At 55.0% G+C, this 16,976-nt stretch overlaps 2 protein-coding genes across 3 annotated transcripts in view; one reads left to right on the top strand and one right to left on the bottom strand.

The window, feature by feature from the left end:
• SIL1 (SIL1 nucleotide exchange factor) overlaps positions 1–9,316 on the top strand; it is a 239,962-nt gene extending 230,646 nt beyond the window's left edge. For both annotated transcript variants that reach the window (XM_012646364.1, XM_012646365.1), the window contains exons 8-10: positions 7,659–7,755; positions 8,107–8,271; positions 8,816–9,316. In XM_012646364.1, coding sequence (XP_012501818.1) covers positions 7,659–7,755; positions 8,107–8,271; positions 8,816–9,172 — 619 coding nt within the window. In that variant the 3' untranslated portion in view covers positions 9,173–9,316. The remainder of the gene's footprint in view (positions 1–7,658; positions 7,756–8,106; positions 8,272–8,815) is intronic.
• Positions 9,317–14,821: 5,505 nt separating this feature from the next.
• CTNNA1 (catenin (cadherin-associated protein), alpha 1, 102kDa) overlaps positions 14,822–16,976 on the bottom strand; it is a 176,610-nt gene continuing 174,455 nt past the window's right edge. Inside the window, exon 18 of the mRNA XM_012646360.1 lies at positions 14,822–16,030. Coding sequence (XP_012501814.1) covers positions 15,743–16,030 — 288 coding nt within the window. The 3' untranslated portion in view covers positions 14,822–15,742. The remainder of the gene's footprint in view (positions 16,031–16,976) is intronic.

The following is a 16,976-nucleotide window of genomic DNA, read 5'->3' as shown; positions in this document are numbered from 1 at the left end:
ACAGGCGTGAGCCACCGCGCCCGGCCTTCCCTCCGAATTCTAATTTCCTTTTTCAGAAAGATATGCCAGGCTAAGAGATTAAGCCAATGTTGTAGACACAGAGGAAGTCTGCATTTCAGGAGAGCATTTGACAGAATCTGATGATAATCTAATAGAACAGGTAGAGAAATGATGAAGTCGTGGATTTGTAGCAGCTTAAACAATCAGACCTAATCAGTGTTTATTTAGAAAGTGTTTGGTATCAACAAAGCCTTTGTCGTAGTGATGTGCCAGAGAGCTCGTGTCAGACTCTGTCCTGTCCAGCCTGCATTCTGGTTCTCATGTGGAGACATGGGAACAGATGGCACAGATCAGGAAGGGATAACCAACGTGTGGGATATATGACAGAATGAGGATCCGAAAGAATAGTGACAGACTAGCAGCTTAGGTAGCTAAGTGACATTTTAAGTTTTATTGTTATTAAACTTTTAATTTTATAAGTAGTTCATATTTATTGTTTAAAAAAAAAACTCACCACCCAGAAATAAATATATGGTGTCATACCACCCATACTGTTGCAACTTGCTTTTTGCCTGCTGAGACAAAGAATAAATCAGAAGCCTTGTATTTGGGTTCAGAGCCATGTTGGGGACCCCCTGTCTCATCAACAGATCATGTGAACAGCCTCCAGGGATTTGACCTAGGCAGGCCCAGGGTAAGCTCTGTGATGCTACTGCCAAAAATGGAGAGGTGGCCTGAGGAATTAGGGGCAGAGTGGCCCTGTGACAGAGGCAGCTGAGCCCACTGACACTGGAGCGGGTTGGCCGGGCTGGAGCCCTGCAGGTAGGTTTGGGCACCTCCTCTGCCAGTACATGGAGCAGGATCCCTAGAGCATTGTCGGGGAGGTAAAGGGTTTCCAGAGTCACACTGAGAATGACGTAGGATCCCCTGACGCCACGTTGTGAGAGGGGAGCTTTCTCTGGGCATTGGCTGCTCCTGAGCTTCCGGAGGGCTGACCTGTCAGGGCAGGATCAGGCAACCCTCTGTACTTTGAAAGGGTGGACTTGGGTCCTGGGCATAGAAGCTTGATGCCAGCAGATTTCAACTCACTATCACAAGATCTTCTAGCAACTAGTAAGGTTTAAAACTAGTATAAGTCTGCCTTGTGTGACGGTGCTCTCGCTAGTGTGCTAGTCTTCAAGTACTGGGAAGACAGTTATCAAAGGTGCTGCACTGGATAGGAGGCTTGGCATTGGGTCTAGTTATCCCAAATGCTGGTCCTAAGAACTAAAGAATCATCTGGGACATTTATGAATAATCAGGTTTTTGGAGCCACATATTCTGAGATTGTGATTTAGTATATGTAGGGTAGGGCTTAGAATCTATATTTTCTGTCTTTTTTTTTTTTAAGTCTTTTTTTTTTTTTTTTTTTTTTTTGAGACAGGGTCTTGCTCTATTGCTCAGGCTGGAGTGCAGTGGAGCAGTCACAGCTCACTGTAACCTCCAACTCCTGGGCTCAAGTGATCCTTCTATCTCAGCCTCCTGAGTAGCTGGGGTTACAGGAGTACCACCATGCCTGGCTAAAGAATCGGTATCTTCAAAAAGTGCTCCAAGTGTTTGTTGGAGAAATGGCTGATTCCATGGCTGGCATAGGAAAAGAGCAATATCTTGTACAAGAACATCTTGTGCCAGGAAGTGAGGAAGTACTCTCAAAGAATGATGGAAACATGTTAAAAAGACACAGAAGCCAGTATGAAAAGGCCCTGGTAATTAAATCAAGGATAACTTGAGTATCAAAATAAATAATGATAGAAATGCCTTCTATCCCATTGATTAAATAAGAATCCATGCATCCACACTGATATAAATGAATGAATGGGAAAGAAGGAAAATCTTTCTTTCAGGCAGAGTGCCAGCAGATAAAGATAGAAGTAGTAATGGAGTTCGAATACCGTCGTTTGACAGATGTCACAGCACAGGATGAGTGTCCCTTATCTGAGATGCTTTGGACCAGAGATATTTCAGATTTCAGATTTCTTTAGTCTTTGGAATACTTGCATTATATACTTACCGGTTGAGCATCCCTAATCCAAAAATCTGAAATCTGAAATTTCCTATGAGCATCATGTCGACAGTCAAAACCTTTCTGATTGTGGAGCATTTTGAATTTCGGATTTGGGATGCTCAGTCTGGAATAATTAAGCAAGAATTTTCAGTGAATGCCAAAACTGGTGAGTGAAAGTTTGATGAGGAACAGGTTGTCTTCGTATCTCAAAGTGTCTCCCCACAAAATATTAATCTCAGAGGAAAAATGGTGACTTTATAGTGGAGAAATCCGGCAGGTACCACCATAAGGGAGTAATCAAAGAGAACATGACCAGTGTGGGACTGATGGACATCATTTGCCTCCTGTTACGATGCACTGAGCAGGACACAGCATTCTTTCTGTGATGTTGCTGCCAGAATGCATAACCCCGATCTCATCACGAGAATACATCAGACCAATGCAAACCGAGGGACATTCTACAGCTGGCCTGTACTCTTCATAAATACCAACGTCACGAAACACAAAGACAAACTGAGGAAGGAAGAATCAGATTAAAGGAGATAAAGAGACATATGCTTACGTGAGTGGCTTCTCGCGGGGACTGTGCACAAAGGGGTCAGATGGTGGCCCTGCCTTTCCCCAGCGTCTGGGTGGAACCTCTGAGGGCCCAGGGTGGTTCCCAGCACACTGAGGTAGTGTGAGGCTATGGTACAGGGTGGACATTTTCTTTCTCTGGGGGACTTCACTGTCATGCGGAGGAGTTGTGTGTGGCAATTATTTTTGGCGAACCTATTCTATTTTTATTCCAGTTGGTAATTAATTTAATTCCATTCATCCCTAGATGGCAGGCGAGTATGGGTCCCTCTCGCACCCACTTATTTCAGGATACACATCCCGCAAATCCCTGTGTTCCACAGATGATCAAGGCCACGTGTTAGGGCTCAGGCAAAGTGAGGCCACCGGAGAAGATCTTTCTGGGCAAGAAGGTGAGCACGCACAGCTTCCCCAGGCGGGACTGCCCACATACGCCTGTGAGATGTGCCCTCTGCCCCCAGTGCGTGGCATCTTCTCAAGGGGCATTTCGGAAGAAAACCGGCACTTTCCTCCTCATGGACAAGCACATCCAGCCCTCTGCTGTGCCCCCAGTGTCCTGGTGTGGTCTGCAGTCAGGGTTTCACCTTAGCATTTCCTTGCCCCCCTCTAACCAGTAACCCCATCCTTATTTTCCACCCCACCGCTCTGCCTTTTCTAGTGTTTCTCCTTTTCCGCAGATTAAAACTCATTTTTAAGCCCTCATTGTTCCCACTCACCCCTGAGCAGGGTTTCTGTGCATACCCTGACGGCCCTGCAACTGCCACACTTGGCTCTTACTTTCTAGAAATTCCTAATAGTTTTTTAACGAGGCGCTCCACATTTTCATATCGCACTTGGGTCTGAGAATTACACGGCCGGCCCCAAGTGCCAGGGATGGGGAAGGGCGGCGCGTGGTCAGCGTTCCTGTGGGCCCTGTGGCCGGCCTGGCTGCTCATCCCAGGTCAGCCCCTGCGCTCCCCTCCCACCCAGACCCTGCTCAGCTTCAGCTAGCCAGAAGGTGACCTCTGACCCTTGGCAGATTACCCACATTGCTGTCACCCTGACCCAAACCGTTTGGGTTCTGCAAAGGCAATCACTTCCATTTCTGCAATCCACCCAGCCCCTGCTCCCCTCCAGCATTTGCAGCGTAGCAGCTGCTGCCGTCCTCTGCACACAGCTGACTCGCCTGCTGATTGTGAACATCCCGGTGATCCAAGTGCTAATGGTATTTATTTAGTCCAGCCGGCTTAGCCCTGAACAAGGTTTATTCTCATTTATCTCATCAGAGATGAGCTACCTCCTTAATAGCCTTCTGTTGACTTTGAGCACACCAGCGTCACTGATGTCACTTTGATGTGTGCCAGGCCCCTCAGATCCCTGCTGTTAGGACACCCACCTTCCAGCCAGGAGGACCGGCCCCCTCCACAGGGGCACGTGGGCAGGAGGAGCGTGCCGTGCTTCAGCAGGAAACAGGCGCGGCATGCCAGGTCTGCCTCGAACCTCGAAGCTGCTTCCTGGTGGGGAGGGAAGGGCTGAGCCATCCTCTGGGAATGACTCGGGCGCCCCTTTGTTCCATTCGGCCAGCTTTGGCAGAGCACCTGCTATGTGCACCTGCGTGTGTGCTCCGGCACCTATAGTATGTGCTGGAGGCATTCGGCTGAACAAGCCGCGCTCCCCAGGGTATGGTCTGGCCTCGTGGTGTGGCAAACCCACCGTAATTATAATCGGGCCGTGAGGCATTGGTAGCATTTTGCTTGGCTTTCGTTAGCTGTTCTACCTTTAGCACAGGGTAGTCTTAGCTCTGCCTCACAGGTGAGGAAACTGAAGTCAAGGACTTCCCAAGGTCATCAGCCATTGTTCACGGGATTCCCCCCGAGGGTCCTCCAGGCCCTGGCCCTTGAGAATCCCCAGACCTTCCTCTGAGCTTTTTGGGGCGCTATCTCCCCCACCCACACCGCTGTGGGCCTTCAGAGTCCAAGGCTGAGCTGCCTGGGAGAGAGGGTCTGTTTCTGGGAGCAGATTCTGCCCTTGGGGACAGAATGCTCATGAAGTGCCCAACTCTTGTTGTCCTCCCCTGGATGGACTGAGGAGCATCTGGAACTGTGGGCCTGGCCTTTCCCCCTTCCCTGTGCCGCGTTTCCTCAACCCTTGACTAAAAGGCTGCTACAGAAGGGTGTTCTATGGAACTCCTGCAGCCATGGAGCCCTGCGGTCGGGCCCAGAGCTGGCGTGGGTGTGCGTGTTACGCTGGTCGTGTGAGAGGCCGGGTAGGGCAGGGCAGGGCTGCCAGGCTGTGCCCTGTCACAGGCCATGTTTGGCCCACGGCCCTGCTCTACCCACCCAGGCCCTTCCCGTGAAAAACTAGATTTATTGCCTTATAAAAGTGATTTCAGCAGCTTACGAAAGGTCATCAGCTTCCTCTTTTTCTCTCTGCTTCACTTGTCCTGTGTTCGAGCTCTGTTCTCTCCTGTCCTGAGTGGGCTTCGCTCCGTGGGGTGTGGACAGTCTGCCAGCAGGAGGCGGGACCGAGCTGTCGCGAGCCTGGCTCACGTCAGCCTACCTTCTGGAGAAGAGAACGTCTCTCTTTCCTGGTTCTGGGATGGAGAATGGAAGGGTTGCTAGGCCTGGGCGATTGGTTTCCCGGGCCCACGATGACGCTGCGCTGTGGGCCGGGGGCTGGGGCGCCTCGGCGGTGCAGGCCCGGCCTTTGGGAGGCAGCATTCGATGCTTGTGTGGATTTCTCCGCGTGGGCGTCTTCTCTTCCTAGCCCTGCTGTCGGGGGTGAGCGTTCCTCAGGCACGTGATGGCAGAGGGCCCTTGTGAGCTCACGCTTTGATGCAGCAGCTGCCTTCCTCTGTCGGGGGAGCAGGGGCAGGGGAGAGCTCGGCTCCCAGCCCCCTGCGCCGGTGCCCACCTGCCTCTCTGGAGAGGAGCTGTCAGCCTCCCTCCCCAGGGACCCTGGCCCGTCGCCAGGCTGCTCCTCAGACGCGGGAGTTGTGGTGGGCCCGCCCGGCTTCCTTTCCGCCTGAGAGGACACGGGGGGACGTGGGCATGAGGAGCATGCCGTGCTTCAGCAGGAAACAGGCGCGGCATGCCAGGTCTGCCTCGACCTCGAAGCTGCCTCCTGGTGGGGAGGGAAGGGCTGAGCCATCCTCTGGGAATGACTTGGGCGCCCCTTTGTTCCGTTCGGCCAGCTCTGACAGAGCACCTGCTATGTGCCAGGCCACCTCCTGCGAGCAGTGGCACAATGTGTGACCTCTCTGGCACCTGCCTCCCCGCTTTTCTGGATTTGGGACTGGGAGCCAACTCCTGCCACTCTGTCTTTGCTGCCTGCAGCCGGCCGTACTCTCCGGGATGCCGTGAGGGCCCCTGGGTAGGAGGGTCGGGGGTTAGGAGGAACAGGTACTTTTCGGGTCTCCAGGGAGCTTGTGGCCACACGAAGGTAAGGCAGCCAGAGACACACGGAGACCTTGGTAGACTTTGGTGCCCTTTGTGGGCCATGTGGGTGGGTGTGACAGCCACAGTCTGACACTGGCCCGTCCCCTCCCCTTGCTGCTGGCCTTAGGCTGTTTGTCTGCCTGCCCCCCTCTTCTCTGGGACCTCGTAAGTGGGTGCTGAGTGGGAGAGCCGTCCCCTCCCCACGGGCCTGACCATATAGGTCCTTGCGTTAGGCACCTGCTCCTTAACTAATCACTAACTGATCTGAAAAAGCAAGGAGCCAGCAAAAGGGGGTCCTGCTGGGGTCCCAGCCATGTCCCCTTATGGAGGCCCCACAGCCTTTTTTTTTTTTTTTTTTTAAGTGAACATGTGCAGTTCGATAAAGTCGTTTTTGTTTTTTTGAGACAGGATCTCACGCTGTTGCCCAGGCTGGAGTGCAGTGGCGTCATCACAGCTAACTGCAACCTCACACTCCGGCGCTCAAGTGGATCTCCCACTTCAGCCTCCCGAGTAGCTGGGACTACAGGCGTGTGCTGCCATGCCCGGCTAATTTTTAAATTTTTTGTACAGACGGGGTCTCACTATGTTGCCCAGGGGGATCTTGAACTCATGGCCTCAAGCAATCCTCCTGTCTCAGTCTTCCAAAATGCTGGGATTATAGGTGTGAGCCACCAAGCTGGCCCCCGTATCCTTTCATCCGGGAGGGCTGGGCCTGAAATGTTTGCTGTAATCGTATCACTGTTCCTCCAGTGCAGGATGGGGAGGGAGTTCCAGAGGCAGCTCTGGGTTTTGAGCACTTCTGTGCTGCCCATTTGTTTGTTGGTACATTTATGTTTGTATACGTGTGTTCATTCATTCATTCATTCATTCATTCATTCATTCATTCCCCGTTGGCCAGGGCCCCGTGACATGACAGGCTCTGAGCACTGAGAGTACAGGAGAGAAACCGCAGCAGCTGCTCTCGGAGAGCAGGGCGAGCAGGGATCTGCTTAGGTATTCAGAGGCTCCCTGGGTCTCGCGCTCTCCACCTGCCGCCTCCCACAAGCGTTTTCCATGTGCCATCCGAGTGCTGATCCAGGACAGGAGACGAGCTCCATACCCAGAGGGGAACCCATTAGTCATGGCCCCCGTGTGTGACGTGCCTGGGACCGTGGAAGGAGGAGCACCCAGCACTGGCCTGGGGAGCATCGAGAAAGGCTTCCCATAAGAGAGACACGGAAGTAGCACCTTTGGCTTCAGAATAATCTTAAAATGATAAGGTGGCTCGCCTTCCCAGCTCACCCCTGCCGTTGGCTGCCGGGGAGTGGGGCACTGGTCTGGGGGCCCTTGGCCCTGCCGTCTGTGCCGTAGGTCACTGCACCCAGGCGGGTCCGCACCCATTAGTCTTTGTTTCCCAACTGCGTCCAGGCTTTCCGGAGTGACAGGGAATGAATGAATGAATGAACGAATGAACGAGCACACACATGTATACAAACTTAAATGTACCAACAAACAAATGGGCAACACGGGAACCTCCCACTGTGCTCCTCGTTCCTCCCCAGGATGGCTGGCGTGGCGTCAGTTCCGAGCCAGCCGGTCCCTGGCGGCAGAGAGGTCACGCTTCCCTGTGCTTCCTTCCCCAGCAACCCGAGGGTCCAGGTGGAGGCCGTCGAAGGTGGAGCCCTGCAGAAGCTGCTGGTCATCCTGGCCACGGAGCAGCCGCTCACTGCAAAGAAGAAGGTGCGTCTCCACCCTGCTTCCCGCCAGCGCCCAGCACACTTGTGGCCCTGAAAGGAAAGGCTGTGCCTGTCACCCTTGGGGGCCTGAGCGTCACCCACTGGCTGGTGTGTGGGGAGAGGTCGCACTCAGCTAAAACAGATGGCAGCGTGTCGAGTTGCCTGGGGCCTTACCCCTGGCTTCCTGCCCTGGGCCTCTGTCCGCTGTTGGCCACAAGGTGATGCTGAAAGCACCGGGTTCTGGCATAGACCTGTGCCCAGGGTGTTGCATGGGGCCAGGAAGAAAGGGGACTGGGCCTCGGGGCAGGTCCGGCTCCGTGTGGCCGGTCACCTACCTGGACCTCTGCCCCGCCAGGTCCTGTTCGCACTGTGCTCCCTGCTGCGCCACTTCCCCTATGCCCAGCAGCAGTTCCTGAAGCTGGGCGGGCTGCAGGTCCTGAGGAGTCTGGTGCAGGAGAAGGGCACGGAAGTGCTGGCTGTGCGCGTGGTCACCCTGCTCTATGACCTGGTCACTGAGAAGGTGAGTGCCTGGGCCTGCCCTGCTGTTCCTCACTTTGCCTTGCATTTGCTGCCGGCCATGAGACCCAGGCCGCTTCCCAGGTCTCTTTTCTCTCCGTCTGGAGGGATGAAGGGACAGGTGGGTGGACAGAAGAGACTTGGAACGTTAGTGAGGATGTCCTATGGGATGTGGTGGCTAAGCAGAAACCTGAGGGCTGGGGCAGCGGGCAGCCGCTGGCCCTGGGTAGGGCAGAATGTGCAGGCAGAGGGTCCCTCTGAACCGCGTCTGTCTTGGTTCTCTAGCACGTGGCACTGCACGGGTGGCTCCGATGGACGGGTGGACAGACAGATGGGCAGACACATGGATGGGTGGGGGAGCGTGCGTGACTCCATGGGCCTTCTCCGCTGAGGTCCTTGGAGGCCTAAGGGGACGGAGACAGAGGGTGGGGCACAGGGGTCGGCCACGTGTCTTGGTGTTTGCAGGGCAGAGCTGGCCCTGTGGGAGCTGACTGCCTTCTGTGTGTCCCCTCCCCACTACCACGCCCTGCTTGGCTGTGCGGTGGCAGATGTTTGCCGAGGAGGAGGCCGAGCTGACCCAGGACACGTCCCCAGAGAAGCTGCAGCAGTATCGCCAGGTGCACCTCCTGCCGGGCCTGCGGGAGCAGGGCTGGTGCGAGATCACGGCACACCTCCTGGCACTGCCTGGGCACGACGCCCGAGAGAAGGTGCTGCAGACCCTGGGCGCCCTCCTGGCCACCTGCCGGGACCACTACCGTCGGGACCCCTCGCTCGGCAGGACGCTGGCCAGCCTGCAGGCTGAGTACGAGGCTCTGGCTAGCCTGGAGCTCCAGGATGGCGAGGACGAGGGCTACTTCCGGGACCTGCTGGGCTCCGTCAAGAGCTTGCTGAAGGAGCTGAGATGAGGCCACCCCACACCAAGACTGGACTGGGATGCAGCTAGTGAGGCCGAGGGGCGCAGCTTGGGTGGGTTCTTCAGGGGACATCAGGCAGGAGGGCACCATCTGGGCAGTGTCGACTTGGCCATTAAATGGAAACGTGAAGGCCATTGTCCGTCTACTCTGTGTGCAGACTGGGCTCGGCCCGTGGCTGGAGGGCTGTGCCTGGGAGCCCCCCAGGGTGGTTAGGTGAGTCAGGGGGTGAGGGGCCCCCAAGGGGACACAGGGATGTTCATCCCAGGGTATCCAGGAACAGGCTCCATGGGACTGGTCTGGGCTTAGGAGCTGGAAACTTCTGGCTCTTTACCACATAGCAGCTCCCTGACCTTGTTTCCTCCTCTGTCAAAAGCGAGTGCCATGAAAGGAGAGCAAACACAGGTAAGCACCGCCCCAGTGCTGGGCACCCTGGCTGGGAGGGAGGGTTGCGGTGGGTGGGGGGGCGTCACCTCCCTGGCCCTGGCGGAAGGGCCACACTTGGGGGTGCTGTGTCAGCCTAGGCAGCTGATGGGCTCAGCTGCGGGAACGATGGGTGTGGGCGCCTGGCTGGCGGAAGGACACGGGGGTGGCCTGCTGGACTCTGGAGGCCACGGCGTTCTACTCGGAGACACTGGCAGTGGAGCCGGGGCCAGCTCAGGCCTGCCGGGCCCAGCGGACAGGGCAGAGGCACAGAGGTGCCCTCGCCCCTCCCGTGTCCAAGTGGGAGCTGGGTCAAGCCCGAGGTGGGGGCGGCCGAGCCTGGCAAGTCGCGGCGCCCTCCCCAGAGAGGCTGAGCGCCAGGCTGGGAGTTGGCTGCAGGTTGCCACGGCAACCCCGGCCCTGGGCTTTCCAGATTTGGATTCTGGTGTGTGTCGTTCAGCCGTGCGCAGTGCCGCAGAGGCTCACTCCTGCCGGCTCGGGCGGCTCCTGCAGCCTCCAGGAGGGAAAGTCAGGAAGGCCAGTCCAGGGCAGGACCAGCCTGTAGAAATGTTATTTTCACTGAGCTGAGGGGAAACTGAGGCCCAGAGAAACCATGGGGTCCGTGGGTGACCTCTTTCCTTACAGTCCCTCTGTTCAGCACCTGGCCCTTCTCCTCATCCCCTCTCCTGCCACAACCCCCTGGGAGCTGGGAGCAGAGGTGCAGCCTGTGCAGAGACCCCAGGAGGACGGCCGGGAAGAGCGGGACGCCTCAGGGCTTGGCTTGGTGGGGCTTGGACTGGAGGGCACCGCTGTAGACTCGGGCACCAGCTGCCCTCCGGCTCTCAGATCCTCCCGGCAGCTGGCCCGGAGGTTAAGGGCTGCGCTGGGCCTGCTGTGCGGCCTGCGGGACGCTGTTTGACAGGCGGTGGTGGGAGGGCCGGGGGCGATGGCTGGGCAGGTGTGGCCACAGCAGAGCAGGATTCAGAGCAGGGTTCACAAAGAAGGTGCCAGGACCTGGCCAAGGTCGAGAGACACATTGGACGTGGTGTCAGCAGGCCCTGTGGGCGGATGGGAGAAGGGCGGAGAGGCAGGGAGAGGGGAGGGTGTGGGCTGGGCCCTCCCCTGTGGCCGTGAGCGCCGAGGCCGGGCAAGCGCAGGCCTTGCCCGAGGGCTGGCAAGAGGGTGAGTGCAGAGGGTGGCCGGTGAGGCCCTGGCGTGGTGCTGGGGCAAGGCTGGGGCTTGAGGCCTCTTGTGACCAGCAGGGTCTGACCTGGTGTGTGGAAAGGCGTCCCGGGGCAGGAGTGCCACTAGAGGAGCCTGATTGAGGTCCCCCGCACCCCCTCTACACTCAGGTGTGCTGTATAAAACCGATGTCTGTAGAGCAGAAGGGAGACTTTGGGCCATGAGCTCTGAGGGACTTTGGGGGCACAGGAGTGTGGGGGGCCGCAGTAAGGGCCTCTCCACACACACACAGGGCGTCAGGGAGGGCGTGGGTGGGGCCGCAGTCTGTTTTCTCTTTGGCCTCACCTGGGTTCACCTGGGCTGTTAAGCCGACCCTCCCAGGAGACAGGCAGCAGGGAGCCCAGCGTTCAGGCTTGGGCTGCTCAGGGATGGGCTCTGGTCCCACCTCCCAACTCAGCACTGACGATCATCTGCAGGTCTGGGAGGACCCCTTCTCTGCCTTCCCATTGGGTGCCATCCTGGGAGAGTGACCAGGGCTCCATGTTAGGCAGGGAATGGTAATGGGGGCCATGGCCACCAGAACGTGGCGTGCTGGTGAGTTCTTCCTATGGAGCCTCATGGCCACTTTGCTTTTCTGACCCCTGTCACACGGTGGGGCCACAGGGCTCTTGGCCTTGTGGCCAGGACTAGACTGAGAGCCGTGAGCGCTGACACCCTGTAGGCCCTGCGTGACTGTTGGTTCCCTGCTCCTGGGCTGGGCCGAACCGGGAGGTCTGTGTGGAGGACCGGGATGGGCGCGCGGTGGGTGTAGCAGACTTGGTTTTGTTAATTCACTTGTTCATTCCTCCTCTCTCTCGAACTGCATTGACTAAGCATTAGCATGTGTGAGGCGTCAGGGTTCTGAGATTCGTGAGTCATGGGCCCTGCTGTCAGGGAGCTCGTGGTCTGCTGGGGCAGACGGGCAGGAGCAGTGTGACCCGTACCGCGAGGCGGAGGCCTGGGGCGCTTGGAGCTGAGACGGCCCCTGGCCTCTGCGCCCAGAGCGGGCAACAGCCAAGCCGAGACCTGCAGGATGCTTGAAGAACAAGCCAGGTAAGGTGGGCAGAGGGTCTCAGCCTCGGGAAGGCCTGAGGCGGGGGAGTGCGAAACCCTGCGCAAGCGATGGGGGCGAGGGGCCAAGTGGCCGCGGCGAGCGCTGCTCATTCGTTCGCTCCTTGGCTCACCACGTGCGCTCGAGGGCGCGGAGCGGGAAATAGAGCGGGAGGGGGTGCAACCCCAAAGTCGCCGTTTATAAAATTGGAAACTGATCAATCGGACTTCACCAAGTTAAAACCTTTTTTCCGTGAAAGAAATTGCCAAGCAAATAAAAAGATAAGCCATGAACAGGGAGGAAACATTTGCAAATCACATGTCTGACGAAGGACTTGTATCCAGAATATGCAGAGAACTCTCAGAACCCGTCAATAAGCAGTCAGCCCAATTAGAAACTAGGCGAAAGATGTGAAAAGACATTTCACCGACGAAGATACCCACGTGACAGACAAGCACACGTAAAGACGCTCGACGTCGTCAGCTGGGGAAGTGCCAGTTCAAACCACAGTGAGACGCCACCACACACCTATGAAAGTGGCTGGAACGACCTCCGACCTGCACGGCTGGGCGAGACCACGTGCTGGCGAGGACGCCGAGCGGGACACGCGCACGCTGCCCGCGGGAGTGCAGAACGGCGCGGCCCTCACGGAAAGCCGCCCGTGCGACACGGCAGTCTCACTCCTGGGTTCCGCTCAAGAGAAGCAGACAAACACCTGCATGTGAATGTTTGTATCAATGTCACTTGTAAAAAATAAAAGTGGAAACAAATGCCGCTCATCCGGGGAGTGGACAAACTACCGCGCATCCTGACGCTGGAATACTCGGCAATAACAGCCGCTGTTACTGACCGACGCGCATCTCCGTTACGTAGCCAGACCCAGTGCGGTGCGTCGTCGTTTGTTATGCCATTTACTTACCTTCTGGAACAGGATAAATGACAGGGAAAGGGTGTCGCCAGGACTTAGGGTTGGGGAATATTTTGACTAGACTGGGCCGGCACAGGCGGTCTGGGGTGGGGCTGATGGAACCGTCCTGTGTCTTCACTGCGGTGGTGGTTACAGGACTGCATTTGTCAAAACTCATGGAACTATATACCACAAAGAGTGGATTTCACTGTATAAATGTCAGCCTAAGTTTAAAAAGGTCAATAACTCAAAACTCATCCTTTCCCAATTACTACATTTACCACTATCTGTGCTCTTGAGCGTGTGTCGGTTGTGCTGGGTGGTGGACGTGTTCACGCGCCGCGCTTCCCTCCCGCCACGCTCAGCAGCCCAGTCGATGGCTTGAGATCCGATGTGGTGGGAGCGTGCACACCATGGGAACTGCGAAATGCTGCAGATCAAGGCTGAATTTGTTTTGTTGATTGACTAGACTTAAAATAATGAAGAAAGTGTTAATAATGCCAATTAAGCTCGAAAGTGTGTCATCTGTAGTGCTTACGGTGTCCGTAGCACGAATGGAGGAAATTGTCTTACAGTATTTGACATCTATGGCCTGATTCAGCAAAGAAGTCACTCACTGACGAAGTGAAAATCCAACATGTTTTTGTTGTTTCGCTTTCATCTCACTCCTTAAGTACACAAAAATACCAAGCAACATTCACGTTGAACTAGTCTTGTTAGTTACGACTATAGGTTGGCTGTGGATGCAAGAAAATCAGTGGAAGGCTTCCCCAAGAATCAGTGGGCTAGATGGAATTTATAGTAAAAGTTATGTGTGTTTTATTATTATTTGTAAATTGCATTTTACAGTCCTTGATAGCAGTAAAATGTATTATAAATGAACGTGTGTGTAGACAGACGCATCCACCCCGGCCCTGCCCTGGGAAGCCCGTTGTTAAGCCACTTCTTGGAGTCATCAGCCTCAGGGCTGCTGTGGCTGAACAGAGAACAGGACCCAGGTCTGAGCCGGGGACCCTTGAGGTCACGTGGAGAATGAGCTGGTAAAGGTGAGGAGCAGGCAGGGGCGAAGGGTATGGAAACCACGAAGATCTGGAAGTGTGACGAGGCAGGAAGGAGAGGCCACTGGCATCACATGCCAGCAGGATGACCAGAACGTCAGGGCTCTGGAGGGACTGGGTCTGGAAGCTGAGCGCTGGGCTGGGCCACTTGCTGCCATGCAAAGTGGTGCAGGGCTTCGCCTCTCTGAGTTGGCGTCTTCAGATGTGAAGTTGGAGGTGCAGCCGTGGCACCTCACAGGTTGCACAGATGATGGGGTGATGGGGAGAGGCCAGATGTATTCTGGGGTGCCCAGGACATGGTGGCTCCTTCTCTTTTCCTTTGGTGGGGAGGCAGCCCTGGCCTGGGGGGGCTGGAAGCTGTGAGGATCAGGGCTGCTAAGTATCTGTTCAGGGGCACGGGGGCCACTGCCGGGTGACTAGCAGGGACGAGGGCGCAGGTGCTGCCAGCAAGGGCGGCTGGGGACGCAGTCACTGAGCACAGGCCTGAGGGAGGCGCGCTCCTGGCTGCAGTCCTTGGCTCCTCGGTTGCCAGGCCTCACCTGAAGCAGTGTCATGGAGACTGCCCAGCCCAGGGGCATGTCCTGGTTGAGAAGCCAGAAGTGTCAGGATGTAGAGGGAGGCAGACCCATCTCGTGCTTGTCCCAGGCTCAGCGGCCGGAGACCACTCAGCAAATATTTCTCTAGTGCCTTCCTATGCAGAAGGGTCGTGGGCCTTGGAAATGCAGTGGTGAACAAAATGAAGATCCCGGCCCATGTGGCGGTTACAGCAGAAACAAATGGTATGTGGAGCAGCTCAGTGAAGGGAGGTGGGTACGGATTTGTCAAGAGTTCTCTTTGATAAGGTGACTTTTGACGGGACACTTGACGGAAACACTAGAGCAAGCACGGCCTAGAGCCACGGACAGTCTTCCCTCCCTGAGCACTGCGGATGCTGTGGGCAAATCCGTGACGTGAAGGCGGCGAGAATGACTCTGGCCCTTAGACGTGGTTTCATAGTGGACTTTATTGGGAAAAGTTAGTGTAAAAAACATTCAAATTCATAAAATTTAAATAAGACAGTAAAATTAGACCTTGTAGCTATAGTAATTGCTATAGTAATCACAAATAAGGTAAAGTCTAAATTATTGCCTAAGCAAACACTATTTTGTCAGGCTTCTGCTGCCTAAGGCAGGAAACATTGCAGTTATTAGAAGTGAGCCCAATGATGAATCTGCATTTGAAGCTGGAAGAAAGGGAAAAAAGCATGTTCTGATTACGGCATCATGACATTCTAGCCTGCAAAAAGCAACTTTATTAATGTCCTGCAGCAGAGTACGTTAGTAATTGTAACCATGCATTAAAATTCTCATTTCATGTCATAAAGAGTAATCAGGTTTCTTCATGATACATTTTGTTTTACTGGGTTTCATATGGTTTATCCCTTTAAAGATCTTTCTGGGAAAATTCCTTCTCCAAAGGTTGCTTCCTCAGATGCCCAGGTAGCTACCATGGGTCACATCTTGGGTTATTTAAAGCAGTCAAGCTGCTGCACCTGCCACCCTCTGAGGCTGAGTCAAATTCTCTCAAACCCAACCACCACCACTATGAGAATTCTAAGAGAACTGGCATCCCAAAGTGGCCAGAGTGTTACTAACAAGTTAATGTAGGATTCTCTTTGGTTACAGAATTTTTACTTAAGCATATAAAAAATATAGCTAGAAATATGCTCCTGAATTCTAAAAGCATTTTTGACCAACTTAAACGCAAATATGTCCTTGCAAAATGCACCACCTGGACAAGTTCAAATCTGACCGTTTCCCTGTGCAATCTAACATCAGTGGTCTATTCAGCAAATTCATTTCAGTGAAGAACAAGGACCGATCTTCAAGAGCCCCAGAGGGTGGAGGCACCTGGCTGAGGCCGACTCAGATACTGTCCATGGCTTTGAACTCGCTGAGAGCCTGCACCGGGTTCACATGCTTCTTCTGAGACGCCCGTTTAATCTTGGTCTGTGTCTCATCCTGTTTCTCTCTCTTCACCAAGGGCTTTTTCTCGGGTGCCTTCATCTTCCACGACACCGCAGGAAGGTTGAGGGAAGCCATGCCCTGAGACTTCTGGTACTTGGTGGAGGCGACGTAGGATGCCTTCACCGTCTGCACCACAGCATTCATCAAGTTCTTGGCTGCCTGGATCAGCGACATGGCGCTGTCCACCTGAGAAGCAGACAGGGGCATGAGCAGTGCGGGCCTGGCAGGAGCGGCCCCCACCGCCCGGGCCCGTCCCCAGAGCGTGGAGTACTGGCAGCCCCGCCGTTACTGATTAGCCCTCTCAATGGCTGCTCTTATCCGAATAGCCTGGAAGTGCCTGCTCTCAGATCCTTTGAAGAAGAAAAGGGAGTAACAAGGAACAAGCATAAGCACCTTGCTCACCCCACCCCTCAAGTTTTTATTTATTCCAACCAGCTGGATAGGGATCTGCACCTTCCTTTTTGGCACTGAGTGATCCCAGTGCTAGAAACAAGTGCCGTGAATAGCGGGAGGGGAGAAGGCCAACCGACATGGAACACGTGACAACTGCCTCATGATGGGGTCTCCGCCCCACACTTAGAGACTTTGGAGAACTGGTCCCTAGAGACCAGGTGCATTCATGGTGTAGCAGATGAGCAAATGGTATCAGTAGGTTCGGCATAAAAAAAATACTTCTTCAGGCCGGGCGCGGTGGGCTCACGCCTGTAATCCTAGCTCTCTGGGAGGCCGAGGCGGGCGGATCATTTGAGCTCAGGAGTTCGAAACCAGCCTGAGCAAGACCCCGTCTCTACTAAAAATACAAAGAAATTAATCGGACAACTAAAAATATATAGAAAAAATTAGCCGGGCATGGTGGTGCATGCCTATAGTCCCAGCTACTCGGGAGGCTGAGGCAGGAGGATCGCTTGAGCCCAGGAGTTTGAGGTCGCTGTGAGCTAGGCTGACGCCACGGCACTCTAGCCCGGGCAACACAGTGAGACTTTGTCTCAAAAAAAAAAAAATACTTCTTTTAAAGGAAATTCAGTGGGATTAAGAGAAGCCATGGGGCCTCAATGGACCCCAGTACAGTCAGCGAAACAACTTCTTCTCCCTGTCTAAGATGAGAAGGGGCCCAGGATTGTGACCCGAAGAA

This window comes from Propithecus coquereli, unplaced genomic scaffold, assembly GCF_000956105.1.
Source record: "Propithecus coquereli isolate 6110/MARCELLA unplaced genomic scaffold, Pcoq_1.0 Scaffold242, whole genome shotgun sequence".
NCBI lineage: Eukaryota > Metazoa > Chordata > Mammalia > Primates > Indriidae > Propithecus > Propithecus coquereli.
The sequence above is the reverse complement of the archived record's forward strand: the minus strand, read 5'-3'. Positions and strand labels throughout refer to the sequence as shown.